The sequence below is a fragment of the Nicotiana tabacum genome, chromosome 16, assembly GCF_000715075.1.
Source record: "Nicotiana tabacum cultivar K326 chromosome 16, ASM71507v2, whole genome shotgun sequence".
Lineage (NCBI taxonomy): Eukaryota > Viridiplantae > Streptophyta > Magnoliopsida > Solanales > Solanaceae > Nicotiana > Nicotiana tabacum.
This window is the reverse complement of record NC_134095.1, coordinates 133,049,362-133,071,902: the sequence shown is the minus strand read 5'-3', so window position 1 is coordinate 133,071,902 and position 22,541 is coordinate 133,049,362. Positions and strand designations below refer to the sequence as shown.

The following is a 22,541-nucleotide window of genomic DNA, read 5'->3' as shown; positions in this document are numbered from 1 at the left end:
ACCGGTATCTTACTTTCAAACTTTCGTCTCCGGTTCCTGTGTCTTCGGAACTCCCATAATACCAATCACATGCTTGTCACCGGTACCAGCTATTTGCTGACTCATATCCCACCTATCTTAACTGCTACATGTCAACTTGACAAATGTCCACCGGTCATTCGTTAATTTTATCCCATACCGATAGTCCCCCTATTTTTCGGTGACTAAACTTGATGTAACCAGGAAGTAGATAAAGACTTCTTTTCTTGTCGGGAAAGTTCCGAACGGTTTCTAACACTTGAAAAGACGTAAGTCTTTTTGCATTTAGTGAGCTGAACATGTGTTATCCCGTGATTCGACAAATATTTTCGCTAGTTACCTAGGTAATGATGGCCTTGCATTTTGCTGCCTATAAACTTCTCCTCTTCTTATCACTTTTATCTTTCAATTTTACAAACCTTTATTATTCGAGTTTCTTAAAGCTTTTTTGCAACTCTCCCTTTCTCAGTAAAACTTTCAAATTCATATTTTCCGTCACCATGTCTTCCGGTATCTCTTCCTCCGGTTACACATGCACTTACATCAGTGGCAACCCATCAAAAAAAGAGCAAATCTAAGAAACCCGATGCCAATCCCCCCTCTATTGACACGATCATCCCTTCACAGTTATGTTGCAAGACGGATCTCCATATTCGAAAGGAATCCTCTCATCATGAAAATGACTGAAATAGAGTTGGTAAATACATCTCTTCTATTCGTCTGGCCAACATTCCTGTTATAAAAGAGGATTGTGGCTGGAGCAATATTGAGGTTTCAACCCCTAATGAAGTGGAAAGAATTAGTTTTAGTAAACCAGGGTACATGTACGTTTACACGTGTCCTTTCACTTTAGGGCTTGGCAAGGAAATTGATCCCATCATCTTGGAGTTTTGTCAGAACTACCAAGTTTTCGTAGCTCAAGTAGGATCGTCAATATGGCGAAAGATGGCTTGTCTTCGATTCTTGTATTCTCAGGCTGGTGAAACCATTACTCTTGCTCATATGATCAATCTCTATGCCCCTAAGTTTTCCGTGGAGGCATGATCAAACTCAGCAAACGTGGTCACCATGTCATTGTCACCAGTGTTGATGATGATATCAACCGTGGCTGGATGGAGGAGTTTGTTGTCGTCGCTTCCAAGGATATTTTACCGGCGTCGGCTTCTTCTATTCTTGAATCCTGGAACTACACTCGTAAGTTTTCTAAATATCCCTCTTTTATTTTGTTAAAGGAAATTCTCCTTTTTTAATTACTTTCACTTTTCTTATTTTAGCCACCCGTTGGGTTTCTCCAGTGGTTAAGTTTACTAAATCATGTTTATCTAAATGCCTAGTTATTATGTGATTGTTGGCTTGTCTGACAAGTAGTGTTAGGCGTCGTCACGGCTCTGGTGGGAGTTGAGTCGTGACAGTGATAAAATATCATGGCAATTCAACAATGTTGCACCAATAGATACATTTGAATTTAAGAAAGAACTTAATTATTTATTTAAAAAAAAACATAAAACTAATATTGCCATGGTCCCTGGAGTACAACAAGGAGCGGAAAAACCAAGTAACACAAATCAGCAATGACTACGCCAAGGAGCACCCTGCGACAAAGAATAGCTGCACTAATCAAACAAAGGAAAAAAAATTGAAAAGAACATAAGATCATTAAAGAAAGAAGAAAGAACGAAGTAAGAGGTATATAACAATTAATCACCATAAACAAGAACTGGATGCGTGTAAAGAAAGTTTATTTGAAAGAGTTTTCAAGGACAACTAATTAAAGTGAAAGCAATTTAAATAAATAAATGAGCTAGTCACTAAAAGAAATATAATCAAGGGAGTATAAGTGAGCAATATAAATGCCAGTATTTGCTTAAGATTGTACCTGTAATCGGACTGCAAAGAAACTGAAGCATTATTCCAATGCTAAGTAAAAACTTTAAAGTCACAATAATCCAAACCCATATCAACTCGCATTTCTGTGATATCCCTGGCTGAGTTGATGACATCTTCACTGCATGATTTTACTTCAATGTATTCCAAATAAGGAATGTCCTCAAAGCAATAAGGGATTGCTTCGAGTTTTAAACATCTTGTTACAACCAATCGCCTAAGGTTCTGAAAGGCTTCATCAGATGCTCTCCATTGTGAGAGTTTGAGATTTTCTAGCTTCAACAACTTGAGCTTAGGGAACTCTTCATCTGCCACTTCCCATTCCTCCCTTTCAAAAACAACTTGTTGCAGTTTAAGTATCTCAAGGTTGACAAGTTTGGCAATGATTGAAATTTCAGCAGGCGGCAGATAAAATTTGCATAATGTGACCCATTTTCTGAACAAGCCGAGACCGGCACTCGATCACTAAACATGACCGAGCGAACCATCTCTGCTTATCATACCTATTATAACTCCAAACTTTATATGCAAAAAACAATACTATAACTAAATACTTTTGATTAATTCAAATATTTAAATAAATCAACTCCAAAGCTTTATTCGTAGTAACTACTGAATTACTGCTAAGTTATTATAAAATAATATCTGAATCTCAACCCAATGACTATGTCTATGAAGCCTCTACTGATAAACTGACGCACTGCTCAGGACATGAGATTTCCTAGTCAGTTCTCTAGATAAACAAAGAAATAGCTAAATGAAAATGACTCTAAGAATACTCCACGAACAAAAGCGGAGCTCACCAATATCACTGGAAGGGAAGGAAGTCCTAACTCGTAGCCTGCTCGCCTGCAAATCCGGTTCCTACGTTGTACCGCAGACCAACGTAGGTTCCCAAAAGAGAATGTCAGTATCATCCAATGTACTCAGTGAGTTTCAACAGCAGGGGGAGAAACTTTAATAACATATACATTACGAGTAAAGGTTCGAAATGCATGTAAAACATAAAGCTTATAAGAATAATTCTAAAATAATTGCATAATAGCAATTTATGAATATTCTAAAAGAAATTCTTTTTTTTTCTTTCTTTAAAAAAAATACTTCACTTTATACTTTGGGAGTTCCAACTATCCTGACTTAATTCTGTCTCAGTCACCGTGTGATCGGCACGGGTTCGATCCCAACCTGATCGAATAGGCCCAATCCACGAGGTGTCACTCGCTTCATGGTTCTCAGCGCTCATGTATCATACCTTAGCATGGCTAAGTAAATTCTCAGCAACGAGACCCTCGGCTCGTATGCTCCCTACTTTGGCACAAGTAGTTTCAGGAAGTCAACGCCTTGGTCAGGACCCTCGGCCTGGACGATGACCCCTTCTCAGAATAACGGATACTCCCCAAAAATCTTTTCTATCTAAAACTTCTTCCTTGTGACTTTTTCAAGTCTAAATCTTTTCTTTATAGAACATTATGTACATGCTCATATTGGTGCCCTTAAATGTAAAGCAAGACATAAGAATGAAATAAACATATAAAAATATTTCTAAAGACTCTTTCTTCTTCATAATCTTCAACATGAAAATAGCATATAAGAATAACACAAAAATCTGAAAATTTAAGCACATATAGCATAATAGATCATCTAAACTTTTGCTAGAACAATTCTAAATTAATGGGTACTCACTCGCTCTAATTAAATAAAGATAAACTCTTTTAAGCAATTCATCAAACACCTTGTATGTGTGCTTTTGTGAGTTAAACCACTTTAGTAAAGGGTTATGTCAACTCACCTCAAAACTTCTCGAGCCAATACGTAGACTCCAATCCAATTTATATCCGTCAAACAATTGATTCTACAACAACCAGTGTATTTTAATTAATTTTCAAGTACTACACCTAATTATGAACTTTATTGATGATATAGAGGAAGAAGGGAATTAGCTATTCAATCTTACCTGTTACTACTGTAGGGTAATTGATAATAGGGATTTTACATACCTGAGTTCAAGAATTAGTGACTTGTAAAGAAACCTAAACTTCGCGTTGCCTGCGGGAGTACTGAGCAACAAGACTTTGTCTTACGATTCTGCGTTTGTGCGTGAACGAGGGCCCTTTTTTTAACTTAACGTTTCAGCGTATTCTGTTTCTTAGTCCTAAAACCTTTTTATTTCTTTTGCAGTCCATAACCCTTTATGGGTTAGGACTTGTTTTCACGTTTTCCTTTTCTTTATTTGTTTTCCCATTTCTTTTTTTTTTTTTTTTGGTTTTAACTCAACTAGTATTAACTTATATATACTTTTAATATTTAATAATAACAAAATTATTAATATTCTCCTAATTGTACATCCAACTACTTAAGTGTATATATCTATATGTTTTCACTATAGGCAAGAAAAAAATTATAATAATAATTTAATTCTATAAATAGCGTATTTCGATTTTTTTTTTATTATAAATTTGAGAAGTGTTACAGTCAGTTTCTTGAGATTCAATGGGAAATTTAATCTTGAAGGACCTACTTTTGGAAAATTGAAGAAGTGAACCCTTAGCGTTTCAAGTCGATGTAAGGAGTCTAATACAGGGAATCCATTTTCATTCTTTTCCCAACCCCATGAATCCGCAAATTCACATTTTAGCTTTCGAAGATTGGGTACTTTTCTCACTATCATCTCCATATCTTCCGCACTGGAAACATATGGTGAGGAAAGTGTAGCCAAATCGTAAAGTTTTGAGGGGCTCTCATCAAGGGATTCTTGTGCATCGTGCAAGTTAAACAAAGCTCGGTAACTGATGCTTATATGTCTCAAATTAATCAGCCTCCACAAAGTATCTGGCAAATGTACCTGCTTTCCTCCAGTTCTTTTGATTATGAAGGTCTGAAGATTGTAAAGATTTTCAATAGATGATGGGATAGAACTCTGAGTAGTTTGAACAGCAAGGTACCTTAGATGATTAAGTTCAGTGGAAAAAGAATCTACAACCACGAACTCCAAATCCAACACCCTAAGAAACTTGAAGCTGCCAAAGATGATAGAGGCATGTCCCATTGAAGAACATGTATTATCACTGACCTCCCTGAATAATACTGAACGAGCATGTGAGCATGATGGCCTCCACCCAGCAAGAGCATCCTGATTAGAACAAAATGATAAGCGGCGGTGGGAAGGCTTTTCAGAAAAAAGATGTGGAGGATTGGCATCGTAATCCCTGGCAATGAAAAATTTAAGTAGAATGAGGAACAATAGCGGAAGTCTAAATTAATTAGAAGTTAGAGAAACATAGAAGGGGTATATACCTTTTTAGACACAGTAAGAATTATCTACTTCGGTTTTTGCCTTGCAGAACTTGAGCACTAGGTTTTGCAGACGACAAGCTTTTATCTTTCTGCTTTATCTCTTAGTCACTGTGACGAGGTTTCTTCCAATCATATCCTCTAAGTAATGTTCTGCAATGTCCTCCAGACACATCTCCTTATCACTTTCTATGAATCCTTCGGCGATCCATAAGCTTGTTAATTTTGAGACTGAAATCTCCTTGTCCTCAAAAATTGCTCCAAAATACAGAAGTAATGGTTTCAGTATATCAGGTAAATCATTGTAACTTAGTTTTGCTAATGCCTCCGTATCAGCTTGGATTCGTTCTCCAAAAAGTGATTCCATTTGCTTCCAGCATTTTCTGGTACTATTCGTCTTTGCAAGAAGACCAGCCACTAGAACTATGGAAAGTGGTACCCCTTTACACAATTTTGCTATTCTTTTCCCTAATTTACTTAGTTCTTCGGGGCAGATTTCTTTCCCAAATACCTTCTTCTGTAATAAGATCCAGCTTTCAGGCAAGGTCAAAGAACGTAAATGATGGGGTTTAGTAACATTTTGACTAGCATAAAGAGCGACATCTCGAAATCTGGTGGTCAGAATGATTCTGCTACCATTTCTGGTTTGGAAAGCACAATTTTAAATCGGCCCATGCTTTTACTTCCCACACATCATCAATAATTAAAAGATATCTCTTTGTCAATAAAATTTTTCTTAGTCTATCAGCTAATTCATAATCATCTTTCTTACTAAGCTCGGTAGGCTCATAATTAGCATAACCCAAAATGGAAAGTAGCAAGTCTTTACGCGTGTATTCTTGTGAAACACGACACTCTGCCCAGAAATCAAAATGAGAAAGAATTCCCCAATCTTCTTGAAAACTTCGGGCAAAGGTTGTTTTACCAGATCCGGCCGAACCAACGATGGAAACTGATGATGTCCATCTCATTGAAGAAGTATTAGGCATGTGCCTAATAAGAGTTTTCTTTGGTTTGGTAGCCAACCTTGTTGACTTGGTTTGGTTGGTAGCCAACCTTGTTGAATTAGTTTGGTTTGGTAGCCAACCTTGTTGAATTTCTTTGGTTTGGTAGCCAACTTTGTTGAATTGTGAAAAGTGTGTGTAAATTGTCAAATATTGTAGGCTTTAGAGGGTGAAGCTTTGGCTATAAAAGGAGAGCTTCAACTCTCATTTCTACACACCAACAAAGAGAGAAAGAAAGAGTGAGGTTTCACAGACAAGGTATAAGAAAATAGTCTGTGAGGAAAATAGAGAGTGAACGATATTGTAGTGAGGTGAGAATATCAAAAGAGGGTTATTTCTTTTGAGTGTTGTAGTGGTCTTTGGAGTATTTACCTCCGACCTACAAAGTGTAAAATTCCTTACTATAGTGATATCAGTTGCTCCTCTCGGGGTCGTGGTTTTTTCCCTTATTCAGAAGGGTTTTCCACGTAAAAATTTTGGTGTCATTGTTACTCTTTTATTCTTGTTAATTACCGTATCTCGGTGCTACATTATTATTCCGCTTTATTACCGTGAATATTATTTTGGTAAGGGGTTTATTCCCAACAACTGGTATCAGAGCACAGGTTCTGCTCGTTCACTGAAATACTATTCACTGCCGGTAGTACTATACTTGGTGAAAAATAAAAATGTCCGGAGTAAAGTACGAGGTAGCAAAATTCAATGGAGATAACGGTTTCTCAACATGGCAAAGAAGGATGAGAGATATGCTCATCCAACAAGGATTACACAAGGTTCTAGATGTTGATTCCAAAAAGCCTGATACCATGAAAGCTGAGGATTGGGCTGACTTGGATGAAAGAGCTGCTAGTGCAATTAGGTTGCACTTATCAGATGATGTGGTAAATAACATCATTGATGAAGACACTGCACGAGGAATTTGGACAAGGTTGGAAAGCCTATACATGTCCAAAACGCTGACAAATAAATTGTACCTGAAGAAGCAGTTATACGCCCTACACATGAGTGAAGGTACGAATTTTTTGTCACATTTAAATGTGTTTAACGGACTAATCACACAGCTTGCCAACCTCGGAGTGAAAATCGAGGAAGAAGATAAAGCCATCTTGCTATTGAACTCGTTGCCATCTTCGTACGATAATTTGGCAACAACTATCCTGCATGGTAAGACTACTATTGAGTTGAAAGATGTCACATCGGCTCTTCTACTCAATGAGAAGATGAGAAAGAAGCCTGAAAATCAAGGACAGGCTCTCATCACAGAAGGTAGAGGCAGGAGTTATCAAAGGAGTTCGAACAACTATGGTAGATCCGGAGCTCGTGGGAAGTCAAAGAACCGATCCAAATCAAGAGTCAGAAATTGCTACAACTGTAATCAACCAGGTCACTTCAAAAGAGATTGCCCAAATCCAAGGAAGGGCAAAGGTGAAACCAGTGGCCAGAAGAATGACGACAACACAGCCGCCATGGTGCAAAATAATGATAATGTTGTCCTCTTTATAAATGAGGAAGAGGAATGCATGCACCTGTCAGGTTCAGAGTCGGAATGGGTGGTTGACACAGCGGCATCTCACCATGCCACACCGGTAAGAGATCTTTTTTGCAGATATGTAGCAGGTGATTTCGGCACAGTGAAAATGGGTCTCACCATGCCACACCGATTGCAGGGATTGGTGACATTTGTATCAAGACAAATGTCGGATGCACATTGGTTCTAAAGGATGTGCGGCATGTACCTGATTTACGGATGAACTTGATCTCGGGAATTGCTTTAGACCGAGATGGATACGAGAGCTATTTTGCAAATCAAAAGTGGAGACTCACTAAGGGATCATTGGTGATTGCAAAGGGAGTTGCTCGTGGCACGTTGTACAGGACAAATGCAGAAATATGCCAAGGTGAATTGAACGCGGCACAAGATGAGATTTCTGTAGATTTGTGGCACAAAAGAATGGGTCATATGAGCGAGAAGGGATTGCAGATTCTTGTCAAGAAATCACTCATTTCTTATGCCAAAGGTACAACGGTAAAACCTTGTGACTACTGTTTATTTGGTAAGCAGCATAGAGTCTCATTTCAGACATCGTCTGAAAGAAAATTGAATATACTTGATTTAGTATATTCTGATGTTTGCGGCCCAATGGAAATTGAATCAATGGGCGGTAACAAATATTTTGTTACTTTTATTGATGATGCTTCACGAAAATTATGGGTTTATATTTTGAAAACCAAAGATCAGGTGTTTCAAGTTTTCCAGAAGTTTCATGCTCTAGTAGAAAGGGAGACGGGTCGAAAGCTAAAGCGTCTCCGAAGTGACAATGGAGGTGAGTACACTTCAAGGGAATTTGAAGAGTATTGTTCAAGTCATGGGATCAGACATGAAAAGACAGTTCCTGGAACCCCACAGCACAATGGCGTAGCCGAGAAGATGAACCGCACCATTGTGGAGAAGGTGAGAAGCATGCTCAGAATGGCTAAACTGCCTAAGTCATTCTGGGGTGAAGCAGTTCAGACAGCCTGTTACCTGATCAATAGGAGTCCATCAGTTCCGTTGGCGTTTGAAATCCCAGAGAGAGTCTGGACCAACAAGGAGGTGTCCTACTCGCATCTGAAGGTGTTCGGTTGCAGAGCTTTGCACATGTACCAAAAGAGCAGAGAACAAAGCTGGATGATAAATCTGTTCCCTGCATATTTATCGGATATGGAGATGAAGAGTTCGGGTACAGACTGTGGGATCCTGTAAAGAAGAAGGTCATCAGAAGTAGAGATGTAGTCTTCCGAGAAAGTGAAGTTGGAACTGCTGCTGATATGTCAGAAAAGGCGAAGAATGGTATAATTCCTAACTTTGTTACTATTCCTTCTACTTCTAACAATCCCACAAGTGCAGAAAGTACGACCGACGAGGTTGCCGAGCAGGGGGAGCAACCTGGTGAGGTTATTGAGCAGGGGGAGCAACTTGATGAAGGTGTCGAGGAAGTGGAGCACCCCACTCAGGGAGAAGAACAACCTCAACCTCTGAGGAGATCAGAGAGGCCAAGGGTAGAGTCACGCAGGTACCCTTCCACAGAGTATGTCCTCATCAGTGATGAGGGGGAGCCAGAAAGTCTTAAGGAGGTGTTGTCCCATCCAGAAAAGAACCAGTGGATGAAAGCTATGCAAGAAGAGATGGAATCTCTCCAGAAAAATGGCACATACAAGCTGGTTGAACTTCCAAAGGGTAAAAGACCACTCAAATGCAAATGGGTCTTTAAACTCAAGAAAGATGGAGATGGCAAGCTGGTCAGATACAAAGCTCGATTGGTGGTTAAAGGCTTCGAACAGAAGAAAGGTATTGATTTTGACGAAATTTTCTCCCCCGTTGTTAAAATGACTTCTATTCGAACAATTTTGAGCTTAGCAGCTAGCCTAGATCTTGAAGTGGAGCAGTTGGATGTGAAAACTGCATTTCTTCATGGAGATTTGGAAGAGGAGATTTATATGGAGCAACCAGAAGGATTTGAAGTAGCTGGAAAGAAACACATGGTGTGCAAATTGAATAAGAGTCTTTATGGATTGAAGCAGGTACCAAGGCAGTGGTACATGAAGTTTGATTCATTCATGAAAAGTCAAACATACCTAAAGACCTATTCTGATCCATGTGTATACTTCAAAAAATTTTCTGAGAATAACTTTATTATATTGTTGTTGTATGTGGATGACATGTTAATTGTAGGAAAAGACAAGGGGTTGATAGCAAAGTTGAAAGGAGATCTGTCCAAGTCATTTGATATGAAGGACTTGGGCCCAGCACAACAAATTCTAGGGATGAAGATAGTTCGAGAGAGAACAAGTAGAAAGTTGTGGCTATCTCAGGAGAAGTACATTGAACGTGTACTAGAACGCTTCAACATGAAGAATGCTAAGCCAGTCAGCACACCTCTTGCTGGTCATCTAAAGTTGAGTAAGAAGATGTGTCCTACAACAGTGGAGGAGAAAGGGAACATGGCTAAAGTTCCTTATGCTTCAGCAGTCGGAAGCTTGATGTATGCAATGGTATGTACTAGACCTGATATTGCTCACGCAGTTGGTGTTGTCAGCAGGTTTCTTGAAAATCCTGGAAAGGAACATTGGGAAGCAGTCAAGTGGATACTCAGGTACCTGAGAGGTACCACGGGAGATTGTTTGTGCTTTGGAGGATCTGATCCAATCTTGAAGGGCTATACAGATGTTGATATGGCAGGTGACATTGACAACAGAAAATCTACTACTGGATATTTATTTACATTTTCAGGGGGAGCTATATCATGGCAGTCTAAGTTGCAGAAGTGCGTTGCACTTTCAACAACTGAAGCAGAGTACATTGCCGCTACAGAAACTGGCAAGGAGATGATATGGCTCAAGCGATTCCTTCAAGAGCTTGGATTGCATCAGAAGGAGTATGTCGTCTATTGTGACAGTCAAAGTGCAATAGACCTTAGCAAGAACTCTATGTACCATGCAAGGACCAAACACATTGATGTGAGATATCATTGGATTCGAGAAATGGTAGATGATGAATCTCTAAAAGTCTTGAAGATTTCTACAAGTGAGAATCCCGCAGATATGCTGACCAAGGTGGTACCAAGGAACAAGTTCGAGCTATGCAAAGAACTTGTCGGCATGCACTCAAACTAGAAGACAGTGCTACCTCCTCTAGATGAATGAGACTGGAGGGGAGATTGATGATGTCCATCTCATTGAAGAAGTATTAGGCATGTGCCTAATAAGAGTTTTCTTTGGTTTGGTAGCCAACCTTGTTGACTTGGTTTGGTTGGTAGCCAACCTTGTTGAATTAGTTTGGTTTGGTAGCCAACCTTGTTGAATTTCTTTGGTTTGGTAGCCAACTTTGTTGAATTGTGAAAAGTGTGTGTAAATTGTCAAATATTGTAGGCTTTAGAGGGTGAAGCTTTGGCTATAAAAGGAGAGCTTCAACTCTCATTTCTACACACCAACAAAGAGAGAAAGAAAGAGTGAGGTTTCACAGACAAGGTATAAGAAAATAGTCTGTGAGGAAAATAGAGAGTGAACGATATTGTAGTGAGGTGAGAATATCAAAAGAGGGTTATTTCTTTTGAGTGTTGTAGTGGTCTTTGGAGTATTTACCTCCGACCTACAAAGTGTAAAATTCCTTACTATAGTGATATCAGTTGCTCCTCTCGGGGTCGTGGTTTTTTCCCTTATTCAGAAGGGTTTTCCACGTAAAAATTTTGGTGTCATTGTTACTCTTTTATTCTTGTTAATTACCGTATCTCGGTGCTACATTATTATTCCGCTTTATTACCGTGAATATTATTTTGGTAAGGGGTTTATTCCCAACAGAAACAACGTCCAGCTCTCGTGGTCCTCTAAATAGTCGATTTATTATAGTGTTCCTAACATCCTCAAAAACCACCAGTTCTTTGTTTCTAGCAGTGGGGTTTTCCCTATATATGTACAACTCTGTTTTAATAAGCTTAATCTCCCGTATGATTTCTGAGAGCCACTCTGTAAGATAAGTATGAGGAACGTCTCCAACTACAAAAGAATCAATTATATACTCAACCTCATATCCCATATCAATGACTCTTTCAGCAAAATTGTGAATAATTTCGTCACGTGCATTATTGCCTTGTTCTGCTACACCCTTGACAAACGGTTGGAAAGACTGAAGCTCCGCACATACCACTTCAAGTTGGTCTTTTACAGATGCAAGTGAACCAGAATGGCAAGACAAGAGCTCCTTCAAGCTGTCTAGAAGGAAATTGGAAAAGCCCAAAGCATCATTTTTGGGCAAATGCGATTGCACCCACTCTCGGATGTCAGTAGGATCGAGCGACATATTTCTCTGCACGTGATTTCTCTTGTTTTGGAGATAGTCCCTGAGCTGGAAATTGCAAAGGAAAATGGAACTCTAGCATCAGAACTTCACTAAATCACTAGAAGAAAGTTCACCAAGTTGAACATATGTGGGATCGTAGGGCTGGCGTATCTCATTGAAAAAATTAAATACTGTAGAAAATATTTATACATCAATTATCACGTAAATTTCTTAATAAACATCAATTGATAACCTGATAAAAATGGTAATTGATAACCAGACTTGATGAAGTTGTTGAAGCTACTTTGAGGAGTACTACTCCCTTTGTCACATTTATGTGTACACTTCTATATTTAGAAATTATTTAAATTTAACTTTTTTCACCTTTAATGAGATGATTTAAAACAAACCAATATGAATTGTACTATTCTTTCAGCCCCAACATCTTTATATTAAGAAATAATTTAAGTTTAGACTTTCTATTTTCGATTAATAGTTACACTAATACCGAAGGCTTGTTTTTTACCTTAAGTTTCAAAAGTGTTTCTTCCTTTCTTAATTTCTGTAATCAGCAAATTTCATTACATAAATTGGGTCAGATAGAGCATATGTTTGATCTAACCGTTAATCGATCAGAAAACTGAGAAACATACGGATAAAAGAAACATAATATTCGGAACCTACAAAAAATATGAAAGAAAAATTGGCCAAAAATTGTAACAAAATCAGATGTGACTCCAAACAATGAATAGTTGTACGTTTTACGACATAGTGAAAACGCATGCCCTTCTTTGACTTGCAGAAAGAAATACTTATGAACTGTAAAGGAAAACACGGATTAATTCTTTAATTCTTACCTGAATTTCCCGATTTGGAACAGCTTTGAAGTTTAAAAGATTGATGCCAGGAGCATATGTATATTTATACGAAGTGCAAAATGTGAGAAAGATGGAAGAAAGCTTTCACAGAGCTGATTTCTTTGATGTCTCGGCACCATGGAATACCTTTTTTTGTTATAAATATATTATATTATGGATGTTCATTTAGTATTCCGTTATAAATAAGTTTCTTGAAGAATCTTATCCATATGGGACTCCACCGTAAATATATTTATCTATTTAAGTACTTTATTGGAAATAAGCTTCCTCACTTCGATACCCGGTTATGGATAAACATTACCCCCGGTAGAAGATTATCCATACCGGGTATAATAAGCTTATCATTTCAGTACCCAGTTATGGATAAACATTATCCCCGGTAGAAGATTATCCATATCGGGTATAATAAGCTTATCCTTTCAGTACTCCGTTATGGATAAACATTGCTCTCAGTAGAAGATTATTCATATCTGGTATAGTAGCAGCTTACACAACAGCTTCTTTTCTTTTATAAATAGAAGAGATTTCAGTTCATTATGTACATCAGTTTGAATCGAATAATATATCAATTTCTCTCTATACTTGTCTTTACTTTATAGTCTTTATTTTATAACACGTTATCAGCACGATACTCTGCCATCTCGAGCAAATATTTTGAGAGTATCTGAGGTAAGAACTTTTTTTTCCTAAATAATGTCAAATCTTTCTAAACTTGAATTTGTAGCCCTGGATATATCGGGCAAAGGCTACATGTCTTGGGTGCTTGATGCTGAAATTTATCTTGATGCGATGGGTCTGGCAGACACCATCAAAGACAAAAATCAGGCATCAAACCAAGACCGTGCCAAAGTAATGATATTCCTACGCCATCACCTTGATGAGGGCCTGAAAATGGAATATCTTACTGTTAAAGATCCAATCATACTGTGGAATAATTTGAAAGATAGATATGACTACCTGAAGATGGTCGTTCTTCCACAGACACGATATGATTGGACTCATCTAAGGCTACAAGATTTTAAATCTATCAGTGAGTATAATTCTGCTATGTTCAGAATTATTTCCCAATTGAAGTTATGTGGTGATAATATTACTGATCATGATATGTTGGAGAAAACTTTCACCACTTTTCATGCCTCGAATATGCTCCTGCAGCAGCAATATCGAGAGATGGGATTTAAAAAGTATTCTGAACTTATCTCACATCTTCTTATAGCCGAGCAACATAACGGGTTATTAATGAAAAATCATGAAAGCCGACCTAATGGTTCTTGTCCATTTCCTGAAGTGAATGAGACGAACTTCCACCAGGCTAAACGTGGAAAAGGTCGTGGCCCCAGTCGTGGTCATGGTCGTGGTCGGGAAAGAAACTCTAATCATGGTAATAATAATGCACCAAAGAACACTCCTCACCACCAGCAGTAGAAAAGGAATGAACAAAAGCATGAAGCGGTGCAAACACCAAATGCAGAAAATGCATGCTATAGAGGTGGAGAAAAAAGGCATTGGTCACGTACCTGTCGTACTCCAAAGCACCTGGTTGAGCTTTATCAAGCCTCCCTAAAGAAGACAGAGAAAAATGCTAAAGCAAATTTTATTTTTGAAGATAATTTAAACTTCATGCATTTGGATGTAACTGATTACCTTGCACTCCCAGAAGGAGAAACAAGTCATGTAATCGGTGGTGAATCTGTAGAAATATAAATATTTTAATTTTTGTTATTTGTAATAGATAGTATGGTTATGTAATTGTTGTACATAAAGAAATATTATGATTTGATAATGATGTTTACTATAATATATCTTGTTTATGTCATTTTGAAGAATATGGATAACATTATTAGATCAACCTAAACTCTAGCAGAGTTTGCAAGAAATATACAACCACAAGAAGTGGTTATATTTCGTATATCTCATTGTAATTATATTTTGTTAACTACCAGAAGTGGTATATGCCTATGATCACCAGAAGTGATAATTTAGGCTTTCTATGGTTACAATTGAAGATAAGCTACATAAATATTCTCTATATTAAATGCACGCCTCGATTTGCTCCTGAAGTAGTAAATATTTTAAAAGAAGTTGAGGCATCACAATTTGATGCGATTAATGCGCATTCAGATAATTATGTTCGATTTCCTGAAGGATGAGAATTTTTGATAATATTAATCCATTCCTTGAAGTGAATGTGACAATACTAATAAGTCGAGTAAATATGAACGCGCTCTTGATGTGAATACATTACAATTCACCTCCAGAAGAGTTAATATAACTGAGAGAATATATACTCAATATTTCGTATTTTAAATTTGCTCCTGAAGAAGTAACACAATTGAAATTGCCTCCTGAAGTGGAAAAATAGTATGAAGAAGAGTTTTCGTGTGCTTAAACAATTGTTTTACATTGTTTATTTGATTGTGATTTTCTCTCATGACACCAGTAGTGTCTGAGCAATATTTGATAGTACAAAATATATCAACAACTCCTGAAGAGCTAAATGTTTGCCCAAAGAATACATGACACCAGTAGTGCCAGATAAATATTAGATTGTGGATAATAAATGAAGGCTCTCGAAGAGCTTATATACAAATATGCCATTCATATTATATGATTATGGTCAAAATATATGTTGTAGTAAACCTGAAGTTTACTAATACAAAAGGCTATCATATTGAGACTACAAATGATTAGAAGATTGATAATCTTCATGTTTCCACAATCATAGGGAGTAAAATAATATGTATGTGAGAAGTTACCCGCCTTATTCTTTAATTTGTACTATATCATGTATCACAGTAAACCAGAAGTTTACTAAGAGATAGCACATGACATGATAAACTTGAAGTTTTCATTTGCCATTTTTAAAATGAGCTATGTGAGAATTCAGATAAGCATATACTAAAGAACTAGAAGATTCTTCAGGAATTCTCATGTGTTGCTTGTTCTCATAATGAATTGATTATACCAGCTAAAGTTGGGACTAAGACCCCTGATTCTGAAATATATAAAAGGTGAATATGGGCCTGTTCACCTATCATGTGAACCACTTATAGGTGCATATATGAGATGGTTACATGTGTAATTATTGTCAACCTACAGTTTGGCATTTGAAATTTCTTTTCTCGATTAAGAGCATAATTTTCAGATTATGAAATCAAGACAGTTCATCTTGATAATGCTGGTTTATATCCAAGCTGGTTTAACATTGAATACCTCCTATTAATGGCTAAACCATTGCTTATGAGAACAAAGTTTCATGTGTTGGTCTAAGATTTTCTAAATTGCATATAGCAGCACTTGTATGCATCAGATCAACAATATATGATAAGTCCTCCCTTCACAATTGGTTTAGGATCAGAAACCAAATATTTTTACTATCTTTTGTTGCGTGGTATATGACTAATTTCTCTACCATAATACACAAAGATATGTTTCCCAAAGATGATTGGGGATATATGTTAGTTTTTCTAACATTTGGGGGATGGAATAAACAGTTGAAACATATGTTATATGAATCGAATTATCATGATCCTCACTTAGAAGATAATTCAAGTCGAATGCCAGAAGCATTTGCTGATCCAAAATTAAATATCATATTTCAGCTGCAAATGCTCCTATTAAAATTAAAGTCCATAAAGGATAGAGTTTACTGTACGCATGAAGCATGGTAGACCAATCGGTTCCAAAGGTAACAATCCTTGAAAAATAGTAGGAGCTAATGATCAAAATGATCATAATGAGGAGGAAATAAGCTCTAGAAGAGCCCACGACATAACATTTCATGAAACTCCCGAAAAAGTTCAGGTACCTGAAAATAAAGAAAGTGATGAGATCTCCACAAGTTATGTCGCTTCGGAACTGACACAAAATGATCGTCGACGATATATTTAATACAATATAGTGCACAATATTGTAAAAGATTGTGAGGATCGGACTAGCAGTCCAGACACTTGAAGATGTCATACCATTTAGATACAAGTCTTAACCTATATGACTTATTTGGCTAAATCTATATGAAGATCCTTGAAGGATTGAAAATGCCCGAAGCATATAATTCAAAGTCTTGAGAAATGTACACGATCAAATTATAAAGATCTTTGTACGGTTTAAAGCAATCTGTGCGCGTGCGGTATAATCGTCTCAGTAAATATTTGCTGAAAGATGTTACATAAATTATGTTATTCGTCCATATATTTTTATAAAGAAAATGTCATCAAAATTTGTTACACTTGTTGTTTATGTTGGTGACATAAATCTTATTGGAACTCCGAAAGAGCTCCAAGAGGGTCTTAAACATACTTTTACATGGACAAAGTGTACCCATTAAGTACACCAATGAATATTCAATCACTTGAAGTGAATAAGGATCCGTTCCAACCTCTAGAAGAGGATGAGGAGCTCCTTGGTCCTGAAATACTCTATCTCGGTGTAGATGGTGCACTTATTTATCTTGCTAATGCTAACGAAAGTGGTGCAGATCGTATTGGTAATGCAGATGCAGGTTATTTATCTGATACCCATAAAGCTCGATTTCAAACCGGCAAGCAGGGAGTGCATATGATTGAGATCAGTGATTCATTCGAGAAACATGTGGGTTGGAATGTGATAAAAGACCCACAATATTATACGGAGACAATGTTTCATGCATAGCACTATTAAAGGGAGGATTTATAAAAGGAGATAGAACGAAGAACATTTCACCAGAATTATTCTACATACATGATCTTCAGGAAAATTGTGACATTGATGTGCATCAAATTAGTTCAAGTGACAATCCAACAGATTGTCTTTACCAACATCAATTTTTGAGAATATGGTATACAAGATTGGAATGCGGAGACTCAAATATTTGAAATAAGGTTTTCTTCAGGGGGAGTAAAATGCGCGTTGTACTCTTTTTCCCTTACTAAGGTTTTTCCCACAGGGTTTTCCTTATAAGGTTTTTAATGAGGCACCTAGCAATGCGTCTTACTAAATATGTGCACTCTTTTTCCTTCACTGAGATTTTTTCCACGTGGTTTTTCCTAGTAAGGTTTTAATGAGGCACATTATCTTTTAATGAACATCCAAGGGGGAGTGTTATAAATATATTATATTATGGATGTTCATTTAGTACTCCGTTGTAAATAAGCTTCCTGAAGAAGCTTATCCATATGGGACTCCACCGTAAATATGTTTATCTATTTAAGTACTCTATTGGAAATAAGCTTCCTGAAGAAGCTTATCACTTCGATACCCGGTTATGGATAAACATTACCCCCGGTAAAAGATTATCCATACCGGGTATAATAAGCTTATCCTTTCAGTACTCAGTTATAGATAAACATTACCCCCGATAGAAGATTATCCATACCGGGTATAATAAGCTTATCCTTTCAGTAACCAGTTATGGATAAACATTACCCCCGGTAGAAGATTATCCATATCGGGTATAATAATCTTATCCTTTCAGTACCCAGTTATGGATAAATATTACCCCCGGTAGAAGATTATCCATATCGGGTATAATAAGCTTATCCTTTCAGTACTCCGTTATGGATAAACATTGCTCTCAGTAGAAGATTATCCATATCTGGTATAGTAGCAGTTTACACAGCAGTTTCCTTTCTTCTATAAATAGAAGAGATTTCAGTTCATTATGTACATCAGTTTGAATTGAATAATATCTCAGTTTCTCTCTATACTTGTCTTTACTTTATAGTCTTTATTTTATAACACTTTTCTTCTTTTTTTTGCCTTAGATCTAAGCCATTATTTACATTTTTGCTTAGTCTTTGCTGAATCACAAGTAGACTTTATTTACTATTTTTTTGCGCTTTCTATTTACTTTACTGTACTGTCCGATTTGTCAGATGAGCAACTCAGACGACTTGCTTGTTTATTTAGTATTATTCCGTCCGTTTCAATTTAGATAATGTAATTTGACTTGATATAAAATTTAATTTTTTTAAACAAAATATAATCCTAAAAATTTAAGGAGCAAAAGTTTTGCAGGATATGATATTTGTGACTATAAAATTTTTTCATTAAAGGTAAAGTGCGTAAAATGAAAGTTTAAAGTTAAACTATTTTTAAATATAGAAATGTATCATTCTTTTTGGAACGAATTAATAAGAAAAATATTTCATTTAAATTTGTAATGACCCGGCTGGTCGTTTTGAACAATTACGCTCGATTCGGCAGTTTGGGATCATGAGTAGCCTCACATAATATATTATGACTTAAGTGCATCATCGGCTTTGATTTACGAGTGGGTTGGAAATGATTTAAATTCCATGCGACATAGTTGATCAGGTACACTTGCAATATGAAGAAGCAAAAGTTCTAAGGGCCGCGGTGCAAATACAGATTAACTACGACGAAATTAAAATTGTTCAATTTTGCTCGATTGCCAGTGAATGGAGAATCTATACAATAAAAAATAATACGGAAGACAAAAAAAATATCTCTCGCGTGTAATAAAAAAAGATAAATTCATATTGAGAAATGTCAAATTCACCATTCAAATAAGAGATAATACAAGGACTTAATCAGTCAAGACCATATATTCAGACTGGAGATGCGTGGGTGGCATTTTAGATTGTATGCAACAGCTTTCTAAAAAATATGAAGAACTTAACGAGAGTTCAATACAATGCGAATTATAAAAAGTACATATATAGTGAAACAAATAGAATCCACTGGATGATGGTTTTTCAGTTCTCCATTAGTTTACACAATGTGTAAAAGACCATAAATAAAGGAGGGAAAACGAACCAAAATATTTATTCTTACAATAAGATGAATAAAAAAGTAAAGAAAAAAACCAAAAAAAAAAAAGAAAGATAAATAGAATCCTTGTCACATTATCATACATAAATGTAATGCTTATGTGTTTCTCCGATCTTTAAAAAAAAAAGTGTTAACAAAGAAACGACTTGAGGTGGCTCCTCTCATTTGTTGTATATAGGCTTTAGGCCCAAAATTCTTAGTTAAACTATTTTATCCACTTTTCACGTGGTCCCACAAAATAACCGATGAATAGCTGAGATATAAGATATTTCTGTGTGCGCAAATATATATTCTTCAATTAATCTAAAACTCAGCCGTATAATCCACAATTTCCTTCGTCTGAATCCTAAAAGCAAAAAAAGATTATTGTTTTCTAGTAATTGATCATGCACTGTACTAATTTCTAAAACAAAACTGTAACAATTGGAAACTTCATGTAACCATACAATAAATAATTGAATAATTATTTCTTGTTCCGTTGCTCCTTCCTTAATTTGTGTTTACTTTTAAACTGATCTTTTTTCCTTATCAAAACTTTCACAAACTAAAAACTTAAAAAGCATTAAAAAAGAAGTTGATACTTGTCACACCTACTTTTTCCGCCCCCCGCAAGGGTACAAGGGAGTTTTTTTCAATTAAAGGACAATCGAAACGGGATTTATTTATTTATTTCAGAGTCGCCACTTGGGAGATTTAGGGTGTCCCAAGTCACCAATTTAATCCCGAATCGAGGAAAAGAATGACTCTGTATTACAGTCCGCGAACCAGAAATCCGGATAAGGAATTCTGTTAACTCGGGAGAAGGTGTTAGGCATTCCCGAGTTCCGTGGTTCTAGCACGGTCGCTCAACTGTTATATTCGGCTTGATTATCTGATATAATACATATTATAAACTTATGTGCAAATTTTATCCGTTAGCCGCTTTTATTATTATATTTCAAAAGGATGTGAACATCGTTTAAAAACATGTCTTTGGATTGCGTCACATGAAATGCACCCGCAATCCGGAACACATTTTTATTCAATGTTTTGGGATTTGGATTTGGGTCGCATGAAATGCACACCCGAGTTTAAGAGGGTAAGATTATTAAAATACGCGCCTAAAGCAATTAGCGTATTTATTATTTTGTATAAGGCCGTGGAGTTTGCTAAGCGGCCGATCCCGAATTCTAAGTAATTAACGCATGCATTTGTGAGGGCCCCGCAATCTGTGTGTTTTATTTGGCGAGGCTCGTCTCATTTATTTTAAATGGACAAATCCTAAAGCGGCTACATTTTTCCTATTAAAATTAATCTCTAAAATAAAGAAAGAAAATCCTAATTAATTACGAGTTTTTATTTTATTTATTTAAGAAAGCATGACATACTAATTGCTAGATTAATACAAATATTGATGAAAAGGAATTTTACTCAAAAAATTCGAAATTATAAATAAAATAAAAATCCGACAACTAATATTCAAAAGAATCAAATACAGCTAGATTAAAACTCAGCATTGTTATAAAAAAAAACTATTGAGATTAATTATTCACAACTATTTGAAACTAGATTTAACCATAATTACTAAAGCTTATTAGAAAGTTTATTAGACTTAAACGTTCTTCTAATCTTACCTGAACTCAAATCATGCCTTAATGCCTAATTTACGAAATTTAATTTAAATTCATGCCTTAGCTAAATTAGCTACTTGTTCATGGTTAACCTACTGTTGATAATCTTGAAACCTTCATAACTAGTGAATTAACCCGTTTTGCCAAACCGATTCATTAAAGACTAACTTATGTTATTTTCCTTATTCCAATTATTATTCAGTAATACATGAAAAGCTTAAATACAATCAATAAAAGGAACCAAAAAAAAAAGAAATTTAAACTTCAAAATTTCATTCTTCATATGTATTCATGCTTCCACATTATTAGCTTGCAATAGCTAGTATTACAGTCGTGTACCTGGTATTGGAAACAAAAGAAGATGAAGATGAGAATCAACAACAGTAATAATAATACAGCACAACAACAACAGCCCAGCAACAACAGTCCAGGAACAGATTTGAAAATCAAAATAAAATCCAGAAACACAGACAACAAACAACGGACAGAAACCAAGGAAATTTTCAGATTTGAAAGGCTAATTAATGTTACCCTTAATTTCTAAACCCGTATATCAGAATATTTATCAGGTGTGTACTACTCTCTCTTCTAATTTCCAGCTCCCTTTTTATTTGTATTTTTTCTTTTCTTTTTTTTTTCTTGAAAGTTTTAATATTTTTCGGAATTTTCTTTCTCTCTTAAATATTCAGCTCTTTTTTTTCTCTCTCTCTCTCTATCTGTCCGTCCTCTCAAAATCTGATCAAGTCCTTCCTTTTATTAACATCTTTCAGCATTAAAAAAAAAAATTAAAACCCACTATCTTCCTCTAATCCCCCTTTTAATCCCACTACCTAATGTTTTGTCCCCACTTTATTAAACAAATACCCCATTATATCTTGTCCCCCATGCTTATATTAAATAATTGCATTATTCTCCACCATTATATCTTGTCCCCCCATTATTAATTATTTTAATATTATCTTAATTTTAATGGAAAGAACACTCAAAATAAATAATTATTCAGAATTTTAATTCCAAAAATACCCCTCTGCCCTTACTGAAATTACCATTTTACCCCTGAACGTACTGCAAATTACCAAACTACCCCCATCAGCTATAACCAATTCACCTAATTAATTTCAACCAAAATACAACAAATATGACCAATTTCTAAATGAATTTTTAACAACAAATTCAAACTAAATGATGAACAACAAAGAAACAACTAAAATTATCTTGATTGAATAATATTTTTAACAACAAACCAAACCTACTTTCAGATTCAACAACA

At 36.0% G+C, this 22,541-nt stretch overlaps 1 protein-coding gene and 1 long non-coding RNA gene across 2 annotated transcripts; both read right to left on the bottom strand.

Annotated features, from left to right (window-relative positions):
• Positions 1-1,513: 1,513 nt before the first annotated feature.
• On the bottom strand, positions 1,514-4,238 carry LOC107789899 (uncharacterized). Its single transcript, XR_001648933.2, has 5 exons — positions 3,900-4,238; positions 3,692-3,754; positions 2,706-2,766; positions 1,895-2,230; positions 1,514-1,610 (listed from the first exon to the last, which is right to left on the bottom strand). It is a non-coding gene; the product is annotated as an uncharacterized LOC107789899 (long non-coding RNA).
• Positions 4,239-4,251: 13 nt separating this feature from the next.
• On the bottom strand, positions 4,252-12,033 carry LOC142170415 (putative late blight resistance protein homolog R1B-17). Its single transcript, XM_075232319.1, has 4 exons — positions 11,593-12,033; positions 5,463-5,710; positions 4,373-5,108; positions 4,252-4,269 (listed from the first exon to the last, which is right to left on the bottom strand). Exons 1-4 carry the CDS (start codon positions 12,031-12,033, stop codon positions 4,252-4,254), a joined length of 1,443 nt encoding a protein of 480 aa, XP_075088420.1.
• Between the last annotated feature and the right edge of the window lie 10,508 nt (positions 12,034-22,541).

What these genes read in the sequence shown, in the direction of transcription:
- LOC142170415 (XM_075232319.1), bottom strand. Translation starts at nt 12,033, where the DNA reads ATGTCGCTCGATCCTACTGACATCCGAGAGTGGGTGCAATCGCATTTG. An exon ending in AACTGGTGGTTTTTGAGGAT is followed by an intron (nt 5,711 to 11,592) that starts GTTAGGAACACT and finishes ATCTTATTACAG; the next exon opens with AAGAAGGTATTTGGGAAAGA. An exon ending in ATACTGAAACCATTACTTCT is followed by an intron (nt 5,109 to 5,462) that starts GTATTTTGGAGC and finishes TTTCATTGCCAG; the next exon opens with GGATTACGATGCCAATCCTC.